The following is a 17,165-nucleotide window of genomic DNA, read 5'->3' on the forward strand; positions in this document are numbered from 1 at the left end:
GACAACCCCCCTCCCCCGCCACACCCGTCAATTTTTTTTAAAAAATATTTTAAATTTAATTTTTTTAATTTCGTACCTTCAAAGATATGTATAAAAAAAAAATAAGTGGACTTTAATAATCATAATATGATTAAGTGATTATTGGTAAACATCATTTATGGTTTATTTAAACACAAAAGAAGAAACAATCACACTCTTAACTTAGCTTCAATAGATAATTATGTCCTCCAACTTTGAATTTGCACAAATATGCACTTAAACTTGCAAAAATACTCTCCACAAAAAGGGTTTAAGGGTCCTCATGTAACATGTTATTGTTTGTCGGGAGAAATATATAAAAATCTTTGGCTGCTTGTAAGTACAGGGAGAAGAATAAATTATATTCTTATCAGATGATAAAGCATTGTATATGGAACACCAAATTAAAGTTTTCATTAATGACTCCTTTTCTACTATAACTTTGGATGACTCTTGGCCTATCCTATGTGATAAATGATAGAAAAAAATAATTTAACTTTGGATGACTCTTGGCCTATCCTATGTGATAAATGATAGAAAAAAATAATTTAACTTTGGATGACTCTTGGCCTATCCTATGTGATAAATGATAGAAAAAAATAATTTAACTTTGGATGACTCTTGGCCTATCCTATGTGATAAATGATAGAAAAAAATAATTTAACTTTGGATGACTCTTGGCCTATCCTATGTGATAAATGATAGAAAAAAATAATTTAACTTTGGATGACTCTTGGCCTATCCTATGTGATAAATGATAGAAAAAAATAATTTAACTTTGGATGACTCTTGGCCTATCCTATGTGATAAATGATAGAAAAAAATAATTTAACTTTGGATGACTCTTGGCCTATCCTATGTGATAAATGATAGAAAAAAATAATTTAACTTTGGATGACTCTTGGCCTATCCTATGTGATAAATGATAGAAAAAAATAATTTAACTTTGGATGACTCTTGGCCTATCCTATGTGATAAATGATAGAAAAAAATAATTTAACTTTGGATGACTCTTGGCCTATCCTATGTGATAAATGATAGAAAAAAATAATTTATTCTATGATACTGAAGCTTTATTTATTCTAGGCATATATACCTTTTTGTTTGCCTCAATAGACATCTAACTTTATGCCACAAACACACGTTTTATGTGGCAAAACACATGTAGAAATTTAGGGCTGCGCATAATCACCGAAAAACCGAATCGAATCGAACGAACCGAATTATTTTGGTAATTCGATTTCGATATTTCGGTTTTCGGTTTTGTTTTTGTATTTTTTGGTATTTTGGTTCGGTTTTCGGTATGTAATTTTTGTGTAATGCGGTATTTCGATTTACCGAAATATATTATATTATAATATATATTAATATTATATTAATTATTAATATTAAATAATAAATATTATAATTAAAAATTAAAAACAAAAATTTGTCTTTTCAAACTTTTCAACTTTACAGACCCACTTCCCAAAAGGCAAAAATTACCGTTCCCACGTCTAGTCGTCTACAGACTACAGCAGCGTCGACCATTCCGGCGACCAGCAGTACGCAACAGTCGCCAGTCGACCAGCAGGCAGCCGCAGCACAGCAACGATCGGTAAATTTCAATGTTATAACAAGGCTAAATTTCAATGTTAATGACAACTTATTATTTTGAATCATACAATAATTCGAAAAACAGAGTAAAATAAGCAAAAAGAAATAAATATAAATAAAATAAACAAAAAAATTACAAAATTTTAAAAATCCCACTAAGCAGGCCCATAACAAAAAACTAAATTAACAAAACCGAACCGAAATAACATAAATCGAACCGAACCAAATTATTTCGATTCGGTGTTCGGTACACGTTGTACAAGAACCAAAAACCAAAAAAACCAAAAAAAAAACCAAAACCGAACCGAAATACCGAATGTCCAGCCCTATGTAGGATGCCACGGAGAATCTGTGCATATGTTTGTTCAACTCTGTACAAATTTAAGTGTTTATTTGGGCACACGCAAAGTTAGAAGGGGTATAAATATTAGTCAAGGTCAAACTAAAAGACATATTTATGTATTACACATTTATTCAATAATATTGAAACTTTATTTATTCTATGATTTATATATTATTCATTTATTCTGTAATACTGAAGCTTTATTTATTCCATGATACTTTTCTCAAAAATGTACATTATTTCATGTTAGTAATATAGGTAGGCTTGCAATCACACAAAAGAAAATCTATATATAATACTCATATAGAATTTTTTATTCTCCATCTCTCATTCTTCACCCTCATAAAATTTGAAGAGAGAAGAATTTAAGAAGAAACTCAAGTACACTCCAACTAGTCCATTTTCAATTTATAAATAGATAAATCAAAAAGGTAATTATTATTTTAAATGTTTTATATATATATATATATATATATATATATATATATGTATATATTAAGCCAGGTTACCTCAAATTAGTTTATTTTTCTACAGGTTATGACAAGACATGTATATAGGGTTCTTTTTCATAAAGCTACAAGAAAATTAAAATTGATTTCCTTTTTGCTTGTCTTTTCTTTTTCAAATCAAATTTTGTAATTAATTTGATTTAAAAAAATGAATTTTTGACCAAAGTTATTATTTAAATCAATTCATCAAATTAATACGTTTTTATTTTTTGAAGTTTTACGAAACTAGAATAAACGTGCTTCTCAATAACGTTTTAGGCAATATTTTATTCAGAATAAGCAAATATTAAATGTTACTATCAATAACGTTTTATAATTTGTTACTCTGAGGTATTACGGTAACGTTTCTTTAGAATTCTAGTGATTTTTACATTACATATATATATATATTTATTTTATTTTTATTTTTTCTTGTAAAAAATTATTAAGTCTATAGTCTACCCCGTAGAATATTAACTATATTTGCCTCTGCCTTCAACACTTTTGTTTCTAATTTTCCTATGTTTACAAATAGAGGATGAATTCTCAAATCTCAACCTTGAGTCTATGAATGATCCTTTAATTGGCCTCTGCCTCCAACATTTTTCTGAGTAACGTAATTAGGTGTAAAATGTGTGTCAGAGTGACGAATTATAAAACGTTACTGATAGTAACATTTTATATCTATTTACTCCGTCAGATCTTTGTATTTTTTCATTGAATTCTTTTGAATGAAATAAAGCCAAAACGTTATTAAGAAATATGTTTATTCTAATTTTGTAAAATTTCAGAAAAATATATTATTTTGATAAACGGTTTTAAATAATGACTTATTTCGATCAAAATTTCTTTAAAAACAAACCACTTTCTTTTGTAGGACTTATAGTTGAAGAAAGAAGTATGGGAGATCACTCCATTGAGATTACCCCAAGAGATGACCAAATTCCACTGCTTCCTCAAACTAAAAAAGATGAGGTCTCTCTCAACTATATAAATTTATTTATTTTATTTCATTAACACACTTTTCTTTTGACAATTAAATGCATAATCTTTTTCTATATATGTGCATGAATTTCATGAGATTTGGAGGGGTAATGCATAAGGTGTGGTAATTTTTTAAAGTCACATGACATTTTTGAAATTAAAAAATTAGTTTTATATTATTTTTAATTCATTCTATTAACAAAAGGGGTAAATATGCATCATTTATAAAACAATGAAGGTATATATGCATTACTTTTTTTTTACGAAATATATATTTAATCTAGACCACAAAGTTAAGAAGGGTATACTTGCCTCTTCTCCGTTACAGATAGAAGAAGAGAGGAAAGTGGATCATTTAATCGACATAAATGAAAGAATTGATGAAATGTTTGAGGATTTAGACAATTCATCTATTAAATCGTGTACGATATTCAAAGTAAATGTGTGGCAACGTGAATCAAATCCAGATGCTTATACACCGAAGATGGTCTCCATTGGTCCTTACCATAAGAAGAATACTCAACTTGGTCCAATGAAAAAGTACAAACTATTATACCTACGACGGTTTCTTCAACGAAATAAGAGACTTGATGTGAAAAGTTACATCAGTGAATTGGAGAAAGTTAAGGAGAAAGTATTGAAGTGTTACGAAGATTTAGAAAAGTTTGGTAACGATGGTCATGAATTTTGCGAAATGTTGTTATTTGATGGTTGTTTTGTGGTTGAGTTTATTCGAGAGTGTTATGGAATATATCCAAAAGGAGAAGACAAGATTATTAATATTAATCATGTTTACATACTCCGAGACTTGATGTTACTAGAAAATCAACTTCCTTTCTTTGTCGTCAACAAGCTTCATGACATGACAAAGCAAGATAATGAATTACCATTGGCAATACTGGTGAATAAGGTGTTTACCTTTTTTGTTAACCGGCCAAATATGGACCTTGAATCCCCTGAAAAGATAGAATGTAATGCAGAAAATATCAAACATTTACTTCATCTAGTACACATAGTTTCATGTCATGGGAATCCCATGAAAAAGTTAAACAATAGCATAAAGTGTCAAAGGGTGATGCCAAATGCAACAGAGCTTTCTGAAGCTGGAGTTAGCTTTGCAAAGGTAAAAAATGTGACAAGTTTACTTAATATAAAGTTCGAGAATGGATTGATGACAATCCCTTGTTTTCTAGTCGTAGATGGTACAGAAACTGTCCTGCGAAATCTCATTGCGTATGAGCAACAATCATCTGATGTAGATCCTAGATATTTTAGCGATTATGCAACTTTCATGAATCATCTTATCGACTCAGACAAAGATGTGAATTTGCTTTTCCAGAAAGGAATCATAGAGAACTGGATAGGAGAGGACAAAGAAGTTGCTACCCTATTCAACAAAATCGGAAAAGGAATCACTACGTATTCTAGCTTCTATTACAAAGAAGAAATAACAAAAGCAATTGAGCATTGTGAAAAACCATGGAATAGAATGAAGGCGAATTTAATGCACAATTATTTTAGTAGTCCTTGGGTAGGAGCTTCAACTGTGGCAGCCATTATACTGCTCATACTCACAACTATACAAACTATTTTAACTTTGACAGGTCCTATTAAAAAGTAATTATCTCAATTGTAGTGTTTCCTCACAACTCCCTCCATGTATTTTATATATGTGTTGATGATCTTTTTATGAGTTCTTCATTAATTCTATGTCCCCCTTTTGTATTGGGTTTTCTAGTTGAATGTTAATTAGTTTATCTATATTTTTTGTCACTTTCCACCATCAAAAGGCACTAGGTAGCTCAATTCATAAATAAGAAATTCACTTATTTTTAAAAAAATAAATATCATCTCTTGTCGTATCAAACACATCCTAAAAGTGTTTTTCTTCAATTAAACTTGATATCAAATTTTACGAAAATCAAATGCAGATGCTTATATGCCAATGTTGATCTCCATTGGTCCTTACCATAAAAGGACTCATGAACTTAGTTCGATGGAGAAGTACAAATTGTTGTACCTACAACAATTTCTCGAGCGAAAAGAAGGGTTTGATGTGGAAAGTTGCATTAGTGCATTGGAGAAAAAGAAAGATGAAACACTAAAGTGTTATGACGATAACTTTGACGATGATATTGTTGGCAAATTTTCAAAATTGTTGTTGCTTGATGGTTGTTTTGTGGTCAAATTTATGCGAGAGTACTATGCAACCGAGGAAAAAGAAGAAGAAGAAGACAACGACAACATCATCAACTTGGAATGGATGAAGAAACAAGTGTGTCGAGACATGGTGTTACTAGAAAATCAACTCCCTTTCTTTGTACTTACCATGCTTCATGACATGACAAAGCATCATAAAGAAGTGAGCTTCTTGTTTATGGTAAGAAAGACCTTACTTGATACTTTCCCAAAGGCGAAATTCATACCCCCACCAGAGATTCACAATTTTAATACAGAACAATTCAATCATTTAGTTCACGTAGTACACATGTTTTCTCGACCATCAGATCATGATCATATGAAAGCTAAACAAAACACAAATTCTACTACACCAAAAGAATGTTGCAAGATAAGATTTTGTGACAACGTTTTGCAATTAACGAAGTCAAAAGAAACTCCCAAAGTTCTTGGTTTATGGGATTGCTATCATATTCCAAGTGTAACAGAGCTTTACGATGCTGGAGTTAGATTCATAAGAATAGGATATGTGCAAGAAAAGAAGGAGGATAAAACAACATTATTCGATATCAAGTTTGAGAAGGGATTAATGAAAATACCTTGTTTTGTAATCGAGGATACTATGGAAACCTTCATGAGATGTGAAGTTTCTTCGCAAGGAGAAAATCATCCTTAAGGACATAGGGGATGACAAACATGTGGCCAGCATTTTCAAGAAACTTTCAGATGGGGTGGAAATCACAAGCTTTTATTACATAAAAGAATGCAGCAAATTGATTCAACATTGTGATAAGCCATGGAGTCAAATGAAGGCTAGTTTAAGGCACAACTATTTCTCGAGTCCTTGGGTAGGAGCTTCAACTGTGGCAGCTATAACACTTCTTGTACTCGCTGTTATGCAGAATGTTCTGGCTTTTATTGGTGACGTTATGAAGTAATCTTTGTTGTAACTATGTAACCAATTGTTGACTGAGTGAGTGTTTCCTTTTCTTTTTTTTTTCAAAACCACCTATTGGTGGGGGGTTAGGTATAGACCCCAACTTATTGATAACTTCGCAAAAAGAGTACAAGAGGTGGCTTTTCGGCCAAACCTCCATGGGTTACATTTAGTACTGAGTGAGTGTTTCCTCATTATAGAAAACTTGAACAATGATATCATTTGCAAATTTTCAGAAATACCTTTACTAGATGGATGTTTCGTAGTTGAGTTTATTCAAGAGTGTAGTGGAATGACGCCTAACAGCGAATTGTATGATAAACATTGCACGTCGAGATTTGTTGTTTCCAACTTCCTTTCTTTGTGCTCACCAAGCTTCATGATATGACAAAGGAAATTGATGGTCCTATCTTGAGAGGGAAGGTGATATCAAATACATCAAACATCTGCTTCAACCAGGGGTGTACCCACATAGAGTCCTCCGGGTGCTCAAGCACCCATTAACGTCGTCTCGGAATATATATATCTGTGTAGAAATTAAGAGGTATTTGTATAAAATTAACATAGAGCACTTAGTGAACAAATGATCTTACTGGTCCATTGGCTCTTGGGTGGGTGCTTAAGGCTCTTTTAGTATTGCTGAGCCTGAGTTTGAATCTCACTTTTAACATGTCATTTTTTATATTTTTGACTCCTCCACTTTCAGAGCATCCACAACCTTATCTGCCACTGGCTTCAACTAGTACACATGTTGTCGCACTCTTCATACTATAATTCTTTCCTGAGTGTTCAGTATTTAAGTATGAAGATTATGTCAAAAGATAAAAGACTACCAAACATTTTGAAGTTGATGATGTAATGGAGAAATCTTGTAGCCTATAAGCAACAAACATATGATGTACTTTCTGATTTTGTTGTGTTCATGGATTATCTTATCGACTCAGACAAATATGTGAATTAATGTGCTTCGTCAAAAAGGAATCATAAGCAATCAACTAGGAGAGGACAATGAAGTAGCTAACATCTTTGATAAAATAGGGCAGGGGGTCAATATCTATAGTGATTTCTATTACAAAGAAGAATGTAGAAAAGTTTGTAGAAGAAGTAGAATATTATTCCGAGCCCACAAGTTGTTTGTGTGTCTTTTAAGAAATTATAACCCTATAACCCCCTCACTATTGCCATGGTTTCGGGTTACTTCCTCCCAGGATAGAATGGAAAAACATTTGTGTAATAGCGGCAATGCAAATTACAAAACGCCAGCGAACTCAACAAACAAAGCAAATCACACGACAGTTAATGTTTTATTGAAAAATGACACTTTCCTTATTTCCCATTCATACCTCATATCCCCAACAAATCCTCCATTATTTCATACATATATTTAATTGGCATAATACATAAACATGACCCTTAATTTAGCTTTAACAGACAACTATGCCCTCCAACTTTGAGTCTGCACAAGTATACACTTAAATTGCAAAAATACCATCCACAAAAAGGGTTTAAGGGACCTCATGTAACATGTTTGTTGGGAGATATAAAAATCTTGGGCTGCTTGTAAGTACATGGAGAAGAATAAATTCTATTATTATCAGATGATAAAGCATTGTATATGGAACACCAAATTAAAGTTGTCATTAATGACTCCTTTTCTACTATAACTTTGGATGACTCTTGGGCCTATCCTATGTGATAAGATAGAAAAAATTAATTTATTCTATGATACTGAAATTTTATTTATTCTAGGCATATATGTCTTTTTGTTGGCCTCAATAGACATCTAACTTTATGCCACATACACACGTTTTATGTGGCAAAACACATATAGGATGCCACGGAGAATTTGTGCATGTGTTTGTTCAACTCTGTATAAATTTAAGTGTTTATTTGGGCACATGCAAAGTTAGAAGGGGTATAAATATTAGTCAAGGTCAAACTAAAAGACATATTTATGTATTATACATTTGTTCTATAATACTGAAGCCTTATTTATTCTATGATTTATGTATTATTCATTTATTCTGTGATACTGAAGTTTTATTTATTCCACGATACTTTTCTCAACAATGTACATTATTTCATGTTAGTAATATAGGCAGGCTTGTAATCACACAAAAGAAAATCTATATATAATACTCATATATAATTTTTTATTCTTCATCTCTCATTCTTCACCCTCAAAAAAGTTGAACAGAGAAGAATTTAAGAAGACACTCAAGTACACTCCAACTAGTCCATTTTCAATTTATAAATAGATAAATCAAAAAGGTAATTATTATTTTAAATGCTTTACACATGCACCATTTTATGTATGTACTTATATATATATGTGTGTGTGTGTGTGTTAGGCCTGCAGGTTACCTCAAATTAGTTTATTTTTCTACAGGTTATGACAAGACATGTATATAGGGTTCTTTTTCATAAAGCTACAAGAAAATTAAAATTGATTTCCCTTTTTGCTTGTCTTTTCTTTTCAAATCAAATTTTGTAATTAATTTGATTTAAAAAAATGATTTTTGACCAAAGTTATTATTTAAATCAATTCATCAAATTAATACGTTTTTATTTTTTGAAGTTTTACGAAATTAGAATAAACGTGCTTCTCAATAACGTTTTAGGCTATATTTTATTCAGAATAAGCAAATATTAAATGTTGCTATCTTTTATAATTTGTTACCCTGAGGCATCACGGTAACGTTTCTTTAGAATTCTAGTGATTTTTACATTATATATATCTATTTTTCTTGTCAAAAATTATTAAGTCTATAGTCTACCCCGTAGAATATTAACTATATTTGCCTCTGCCTCCAACACTTTTGTTTCTAATTTTGCTATGTTTACAAATAGAGGATGAATTCTCAAATCTCAACCTTGAGTCTATGAATGATCCTTTAATTGGCCTCTGCCTTTGCCTCCAACATTATTATGAGTAACGTAATTAGCTGTAAATGTGTCTCAGAGTGACGAATTATAAAACGTTACTGATAGTAACATTTTATATCTATTTACTCCGTCAGATCTTTGTATTTTTTTCATTGAATTCTTTTGAATGAAATAAAGCCAAAACGTTATTAAGAAATATGTTTATTCTAATTTTGTAAAATTTCAGAAAAATATATTATTTTGATAAACTGTTTTAAATAATGGCTTATTTCGTTCAAAATTTCTTTAAAAAACAAACAACTTTCTTTTGTAGGACTTATAGTTGAAGAAAGAAGTATGGCAGATCACTCCATTGAGATTACCCCAATAGATGACCAAATTCCACTGCTTCCTCAAACTAAAAAAGATGAGGTCTCTCTCAACTATATAAATTTATTTTTTTATTTCATTAACACACTTTTCTTTTGACAATTAAATGTATAATCTTTTTCTATATACGTGCATGAATTTCAAGAGATTTGGAGGGGTAATGCATAAGGTGTGGTAATTTTTTAAAGTCACGTGACATTTTTAAAATTAAAAAATTAGTTCTATATTTTTTTTAATTCACTCTATTAACAAAAGGGGTAAATATGCATCATTTATAAAACAATGAAATGCATTACTTTTTTTTTTACGAAATATATATTTGATCTAGACCGCAAAGTTAAGAAGGGTATACTTGCCTCTTCTCCGTTACAGATAGAAGAAGGGAGGAAAGTGGATCATTTAATCGACAAAAATGAAAGAATTGATGAAATGTTTGAGGATTTAGACAATTCATCTATTAAATCATGTACGATATTCAAAGTGAATGTGTGGCAACGTGAATCAAATTCAGATGCTTATACACCAAAGATGGTCTCCATTGGTCCTTATCATAAGAAGAATACTAAACTTGGTCCAATGAAAAAGAACAAACTATTATACCTACGAAGGTTTCTTCAACGAAATAAGAGACTTGATGTGAAAAGTTACATCAATGAATTGGAGAAAGTGAAGGAGGAAGTACTGAAGTGTTACAAAGATATAGAAAAGCTTGGTAATGATATTAGTCATGAATTTTCCGAAATGTTGTTGTTTGACGGTTATTTTGTGGTTGAGTTTATTCGAGAGTACTGTTGTGGAATATATCCAAAAGTAGAAGACAAGATTATTAATATTAATCATAATTACATATTCCGAGACTTGATGTTACTAGAAAATCAATTTCCTTTCTTTGTCCTCGACAAGCTCCATGACATGACAAAGCAAGATGATGATTTACCATTGGCAACACTGGTGAATAAGGTGTTTACCTTTTTTGTTAACTGGCCAAAAATGACCCTTGAATCCTTTGGAAAGATAGAATGTAATGCAGAAAATGTCAAACATTTACTTCATGTAGTACACATATTTTCAAGTCATGGGAATCCCATGAAAAACTCAGAAGATTGCTTAACGAGTCCTACGGTCATGCCAAATGCAACAGAGCTTTCCGAAGCCGGAGTTAGCTATGCAAAGGTCAGAAATATGACAAGTTTATTTGATATAAAGTTCGAGAATGGATTGATGCCAATCCCTTATTTTCTAGTCGTAGATGGTACAGAAACTCTCCTGAGAAATTTCATTGCTTATGAGCAACAATCACCTGATGTATATCCTACATATTTTAGCGATTATGCAACTTTCATGGATCATCTTATCGACTCAGACAAAGATGTGGGTTTGCTTTGCTAGAAAGGAATCATAGAGAACTGGATAGGAGAGGACAAAGAAGTTGCTAGCCTCTTCAACAAAATCGGAAAAGGGGTCACTACGTATTTCAACTTCTATTACACAGAAGAAATCAAAAAAGCAATTGAATATCGTGAAAAACCATGGAATAGAATGAAGGCAAATTTAATGCGCAATTATTTTAGTAGTCCTTGGGTAGGAGCTTCAACTGTGGCAGCCATTATACTCCTAATACTCACAGCTATACAAACTATTTTAACTTTCACAGGTCCTCTTAAGAAGTATGTACTAGTAATTATCTCAATTGTAGTGTTTCCTCATAACTCCCTCCATGTATTTTATATGTGTGTTGATGATCTTATTATGAGTTCTTCATTAATTCTATGTCCCCCTTTTGTATTGGGTTTTCTAGTTGAATGTTAATCAGTTTATTTCAAGTATTTATATTTGTCACTTTCCACCATCAAAAGGCACTAGGTAGCTCAATTCATAAATAAGAAACTCACTTAAGGAAAAACATCATCTCTTGTCGTATCAAACACACCCTAAAAGTGTTTTTCGTTCAACTAAACTTGATATCAAATTTTATGAAAATCATATGTGGATGCTTATACACCAATGTTGATCTCCATTGGTCCTTACCATAAAAGGACTCATGAACTTAGTTCGATGGAGAAGTATAAATTGTTGTACCTACAACAATTTATCCAGCGAAAAGAGGGGCTTGATGTGGAAAGTTGCATTAGTGAATTGGAGAAAAAGAAAGATGAAGCACTAAAGTGTTATGATAATAACTTAGACAATGATATTGTTGGCAAATTTTCAGAAATGTTATTTCTTGATGGTTGTTTTGTGGTCGAATTTATTCGAGAGTACTATGAAACCGAGGAAGAAGAAGAAGAAGAAGAGGAGGAGGAGGAGGAAGGTAAGAGGAGGAAGAAGAAGAGGAAGTGGAAGAGGAGGAGGAAGAAGAAGAGGGGGAGGAGGAAGAGGAGGAATAAGAAGAGGAAGAAAAGGAGGAAGAGGAGGAACAAGAAGAGGAAGAAAAGGAAGAATAAGGAGGAGGACGACGAAGAAAAAGAAGAAGGAGGAGGAGAAGAAGATCATCTATGTCGAGACATAGTGTTGTGCCATAGTTTTACTATTTTTAGCTAAATTACTTTTTGAAATGTTCTAAGTATAAAACAATTTTGAGAAAAATACTTAGAAAAGAGTCGCTACTTAATTTTTTAAAGAAACTAAGAAAACTTAATTTTTTAAAAACTCTAATAGATTAAATCTTTAAAAATTTAGAGAAAATGGGTAAGAGGTTATTATTTACGGTTCAAGAAGGTTTTTAAGACATTTTAAGCGTCCGCTAACACGCGATTATCCTACGACTTGATTAAAATATTTTTGACTATTTTTTTTTTAGGAAAATGATTTAACATAAAAAATATATAATAATTTACAATATTCGATTGACTTTGAGAAAATAAATAACTAAAGGACACATTTTATTTAATTTTAATTTTTTAGAGAAACGGACCTAAAATGAAACATTTGAATTAAAATGCATGTGATTAAGATTTTAACAAAATCAGATTTATTAGAATTTATTTGAATCTCTTTTTAAATATTACTTAAACCAATTGAATTAATTAAAGAGAGTATCTTTTAAATTAAATAAGACAAGTGAAAGTTTTGACTAAAATATTCAAGTGTGTGTAAAAAATATAAGAGTTGATAAAATGAAATTTGTTAAAACAAAACAACACAAAGAAATAGTTCATCTTTTGGAGAGTTTGATTAAGTTAATTAACAATTCTAAAATTAGAGTTAATAAACAACAAATAATAAATAATCACAATTAAATAATTTAAGAGTAAGGGAGAGAAGTTGAATTTGGGCTTTTCTTGGGCCAAATCCGCTGTTGTTTTTGGGGTTTAACCCAGTTCCCGTTTTTTGTATATATCAGTGTATATCAGCTATTTTCGTGTATTTCCTGCTTCCGAACACCTGTATTTCGCCTCAGCCCTGTATTTTCCATTTTTTGACCTGTATATTGATGTATACAATCCCTTTTTAGGCTTGTGGGACTTGAGAATTCAATATCCCGCCTTGTAAATCAGCTTTCAATTCTTGGAATAATGAAGTCGACTTGATAATGTTAGGCCTTTTGCCCAACGAGATGATGCAAAGCATAGATGGAGTCGATTGGACTCGTTGAAGGAGTTCATGCAGTAAAAGAAACAAAAGGAATTAATTAAAACAAACACGCAAAGGGTAATCAATGAATTTCTCAAAGTTTTTTTTTAAAAAAATTCATAACTTTACTATATTGAGCTACTGGTGAACATTCAGATTGGTAGAACAATGGAAGACAGGCGAAACAAAACATTACTATATACCCAAATAACTAGAGGAAACAAGATTTAGCATTGGATTAAAATTAACTCAAATTTTTGTAACAACAATTAACCAGCAACCCTTTTTCTTAAAAATTCAAAATCAAGTCATGAAAATTCCAACAACCAATGACTTGAAACATACATTATATTTTCTCACTTTAAAGAGATTAAAAAAAAACCAAACATATGGTCTTAAAGACATGAAATCTAAACAAAGCAAGGTGATGCATATCATAAGAGAACAGGTTCTCTAAATCAAATTAACAACGTGCAAAATGAAGACCTTCAACAACTGAAAATAATCATCACTCAAGTTACGACAAAGAGGAACTGAAAACATTTGAGACATCTTATCCAATTAAACACTCACTGGGAACTTTAAATAAAATAAAATAAAAAACTAAACCAAGATTGTCAAATTCTACTTTGACTATACCAAATTGCATCTAGTTAAAAATAACAGAGCTTTGAAAGTACCCCTACAAATAAATCTCTACCATGAATGATTAACAATTCAAAGTTAAGGGAGGCAAACATACTAGTGCTAAAAGGAGAAGAAAGCTGGGAATTCTTCCAAATTTTAAACAAAATGAAACAATAGCTAATTTTGAATGAGATAAATTATATCATTAATCTTTTAAACAGATAGCCGACTAAAGAAATCATATGCCTAACCAAGAATGAATTCAAGCTAAAACATTAACGAGGTAGGTTCAAAAGTAGTAGAATAGTTTAAATTAATGTATTTGATATAAGTAAGAAAAAATAATAATAGCACAAATGGGTCATCAACTAAAGATTAAAACATTAAACGTAATTAGACCATACTAAGGGACACAACTATCACAAAAGAAACAAAAACCTTACAGAGAATGACTATTGAGGAAGAACCCATCATGGAATATACATCATTTGAAAAGAAAAGGATATTACCTTCTTCGGAGCAGCGAGACTAGGACGACGAGCTTGACAACGAAGCTTTCACACCACGAACGAAAACTTGCGATGAGCCTTGCAAGCAGTGACCAAAATTTAGGTGTAAATTTTAGTGACTTTTATTAAGCTGTGATTCTTTTGTATGCGAGTTCTTGCCCTCAAAATCTGTGTTTGTCCCTCCCCCCTTAAACTGAAGGCAAAGATGGGTTTTTATAGAAGAAAACTAAAGCTGAAATTGGATTCGATTAAGGGGGAAACGGGTAGAAATTTGAAATTTAAATTCCAAAATTCTTCAATGAAGATAAGGCTTGACAGCCAAGATTAATACCGACCTTGTACAATTCTTAACGGAAAATAAAGGAGGATCGTCCGATATCAAGTGAAGGACAAGTAAGGTGCGAGATTTCGACACCTAGCCACTTCTCGTACAAAGGACGAGGACGAGGCGTGTATCTAGTGTTGTGCGAGAGCACTGTCGAAGAGACAAGAGAGGCGGACGGCGCGACTTTTTTCCGGATTTGCCGGATTGATGCGACTGCTGGATTGCTGGACCGAATCGCGCGCGATTTGGATCACATTGCTGGGTCGGTTTGGTAGGTGGGTTCCGTTGATCCTTAATGGGTTTAGGGGATTTGGCTAATAACTAAATCAGATGAATTAATATAAATTAATTAATGAGCTTGTTAATCTTAACGAAATAAAACAATCGACTTAATTATAAAATAATTAATCCAAAAATGTAAACTATTATATAACTAAACTAATTAGTAAAATATTTAAACAAAACAAAATCTTTTTAGACGATTTTCGAATATTCATAAAATGTACTAATTATATATAAAATTATATAAAACATATATATTATCTAAAAATTATAAAAAGTGACAAAACTATTTAAAATAACATGCAAACTATATTTATTTATTTTTGAAATTTCATAAAACTAATTGTTTTAAATCATTTAAAATTGAAGAAGCTCGAAATGATTACTTTATATTGTGGAGGTCAAAAATTGGGTGTCAACACATGGTGTTACTAGAAAATCAACTCCTTTTATCTGTACTTACGATGCTTCATGACATGATAAAGCATTGTCAGAAGTGAGCTTCTGTTAGGACCAAAAATAAGCAGGTGTAATGCGAAAGCTAGCAAAACAAACCTCGAAAGATCACGAGTAAGAAGACAATCAAGAAACACACCAAAAGAGACAGATTTAACGTGGTTCGGTCAATCGACCTACGTCCACAAAGGAGATGAGCAATCCACTATAAATATAGAGAGAAACAATCTCAACCAATTCCCTCGGAATACAAGGAGGCTCACAAAATTCTCCCTCATAACCGCAACTCTCAAAACCCTAGGACTATATTGTGAATGTTGATTAAGTTAGAAGGAACAAACCTATATTTATAGAGTCCTAAAACCTTTCCTACAAGAAAAGGAATAGTCAAAATATTAAAACCTTTTCGTAAAAGGAAAACCTATTTATGGTAAGAAATCAGGGAAAATAAACCCTAACAAATCTCCCCCTTGACCTAAATTTCTGACAAAAGAAATTTGTCCACCTTCTTCACAAAAAGTAAATCATCCTTGAGGACATAGGAGATGACAAACAAGTGGCCAGCATCTTCAAGAAAGTTTCATATGGGTGGAAATCACAAGCTTTTATTACGTAGAAGAATGCAGCAAATTGATTCAACATTGTGAAAAGCCAGGGAGTCAAATGAAGGCTAGTTGAAGGCACAACTATTTCTCGAGCCCTTGGGTAGGAGCTTCAACTATGGCAATTATAACACTTCTTGTACTCACTATTATATAAACTGTTCTGGCTTTTACTGGTGACATTATGAAGTAATCTTTGTTGTAACTATGTAACACAATTGTTGATTGAGTGAGTGTTTCATCATTATAGAAAACTTGAACAATGATATCATTTGCAAATTTTCAGAAATACTTTTACTAGATGGATGTTTCGTTGTTGAGTTTATTCGAGAGTGTAGTGAAATGAGGCCTAAATAAAGAAGACAAAGTTGTAAGCACAAATTGTATGATAAACATTGCATGTCGAGACTTGTTGTTACTAGAAAACCAACTTCCTCCTAAATAGAATGTGCTCCATCTCTAATCAAATGGGATAATACATCTTTTCCCTCCTAAACTTGTCTGCTTATTCTAATTTCCAGGATACTTAACTAAATGTGATTATAGATGCAGAAGCAACTGGCCATTTGGATAATTTTTGGGGGTTAAAGTTCAAACACTTCAAACATTACAACTGAATTTCTACCAAAAACTAACAAGGTAGTTAGGTCTCCCTCATAAGTCACAACTTGTACCCCCTCTGTCTCATTTTATGTGAGGTAGTTTGACTCAGCACGCAGTTTAAGAAAGAAAGGAAACTTTTAAAACTTGTGGTCCAAAATGAATGATAGAAATGTGTGTGGTTGTAAATCATTTCATTAAGGATAAAATAGACATTTTATAGTTAAAGTTTTACTTAATATAGAAATTTGTCACTCTTTTTGGGAGTGACTAAAATGGAAAGTAATCACATAAATTGGGATGGAGGAAGTATATGTATTAGTTACGTGTTTTTAAAAATTGTAAATCAGACACCGTAATAATTTTATAGATGAATAATTCACCTTCAGACC

The 17,165-nt window shown here is 31.7% G+C and overlaps 1 protein-coding gene and 1 pseudogene across 2 annotated transcripts; both read left to right on the top strand.

Annotated features, from left to right (window-relative positions):
* Positions 1 to 2,229: 2,229 nt before the first annotated feature.
* Positions 2,230 to 5,198, top strand: LOC102595944 (putative UPF0481 protein At3g02645). Of its 2 annotated transcripts, XM_015315021.1 has the most exons (3): positions 2,230 to 2,388; positions 3,323 to 3,420; positions 3,758 to 5,198. In XM_015315021.1, exons 2-3 carry the CDS (start codon positions 3,346 to 3,348, stop codon positions 5,048 to 5,050), a joined length of 1,368 nt encoding a protein of 455 aa, XP_015170507.1. In that variant the 5' UTR covers positions 2,230 to 2,388; positions 3,323 to 3,345; the 3' UTR covers positions 5,051 to 5,198. The 2 variants fall into 2 exon arrangements, with proteins under 2 accessions (XP_015170507.1, XP_006360837.2); XM_006360775.2 differs by lacking the exon at positions 2,230 to 2,388 and having other exon boundaries at positions 3,161 to 3,420.
* Positions 5,199 to 9,054: 3,856 nt separating this feature from the next.
* On the top strand, positions 9,055 to 11,631 carry LOC107063319 (putative UPF0481 protein At3g02645; annotated as a pseudogene).
* The last annotated feature ends 5,534 nt before the right edge of the window (positions 11,632 to 17,165 follow it).

The sequence above is a fragment of the Solanum tuberosum genome, unplaced genomic scaffold (assembly GCF_000226075.1).
Source record: "Solanum tuberosum cultivar DM 1-3 516 R44 unplaced genomic scaffold, SolTub_3.0 scf00330, whole genome shotgun sequence".
NCBI classification, from domain to species: Eukaryota; Viridiplantae; Streptophyta; class Magnoliopsida; order Solanales; family Solanaceae; genus Solanum; species Solanum tuberosum.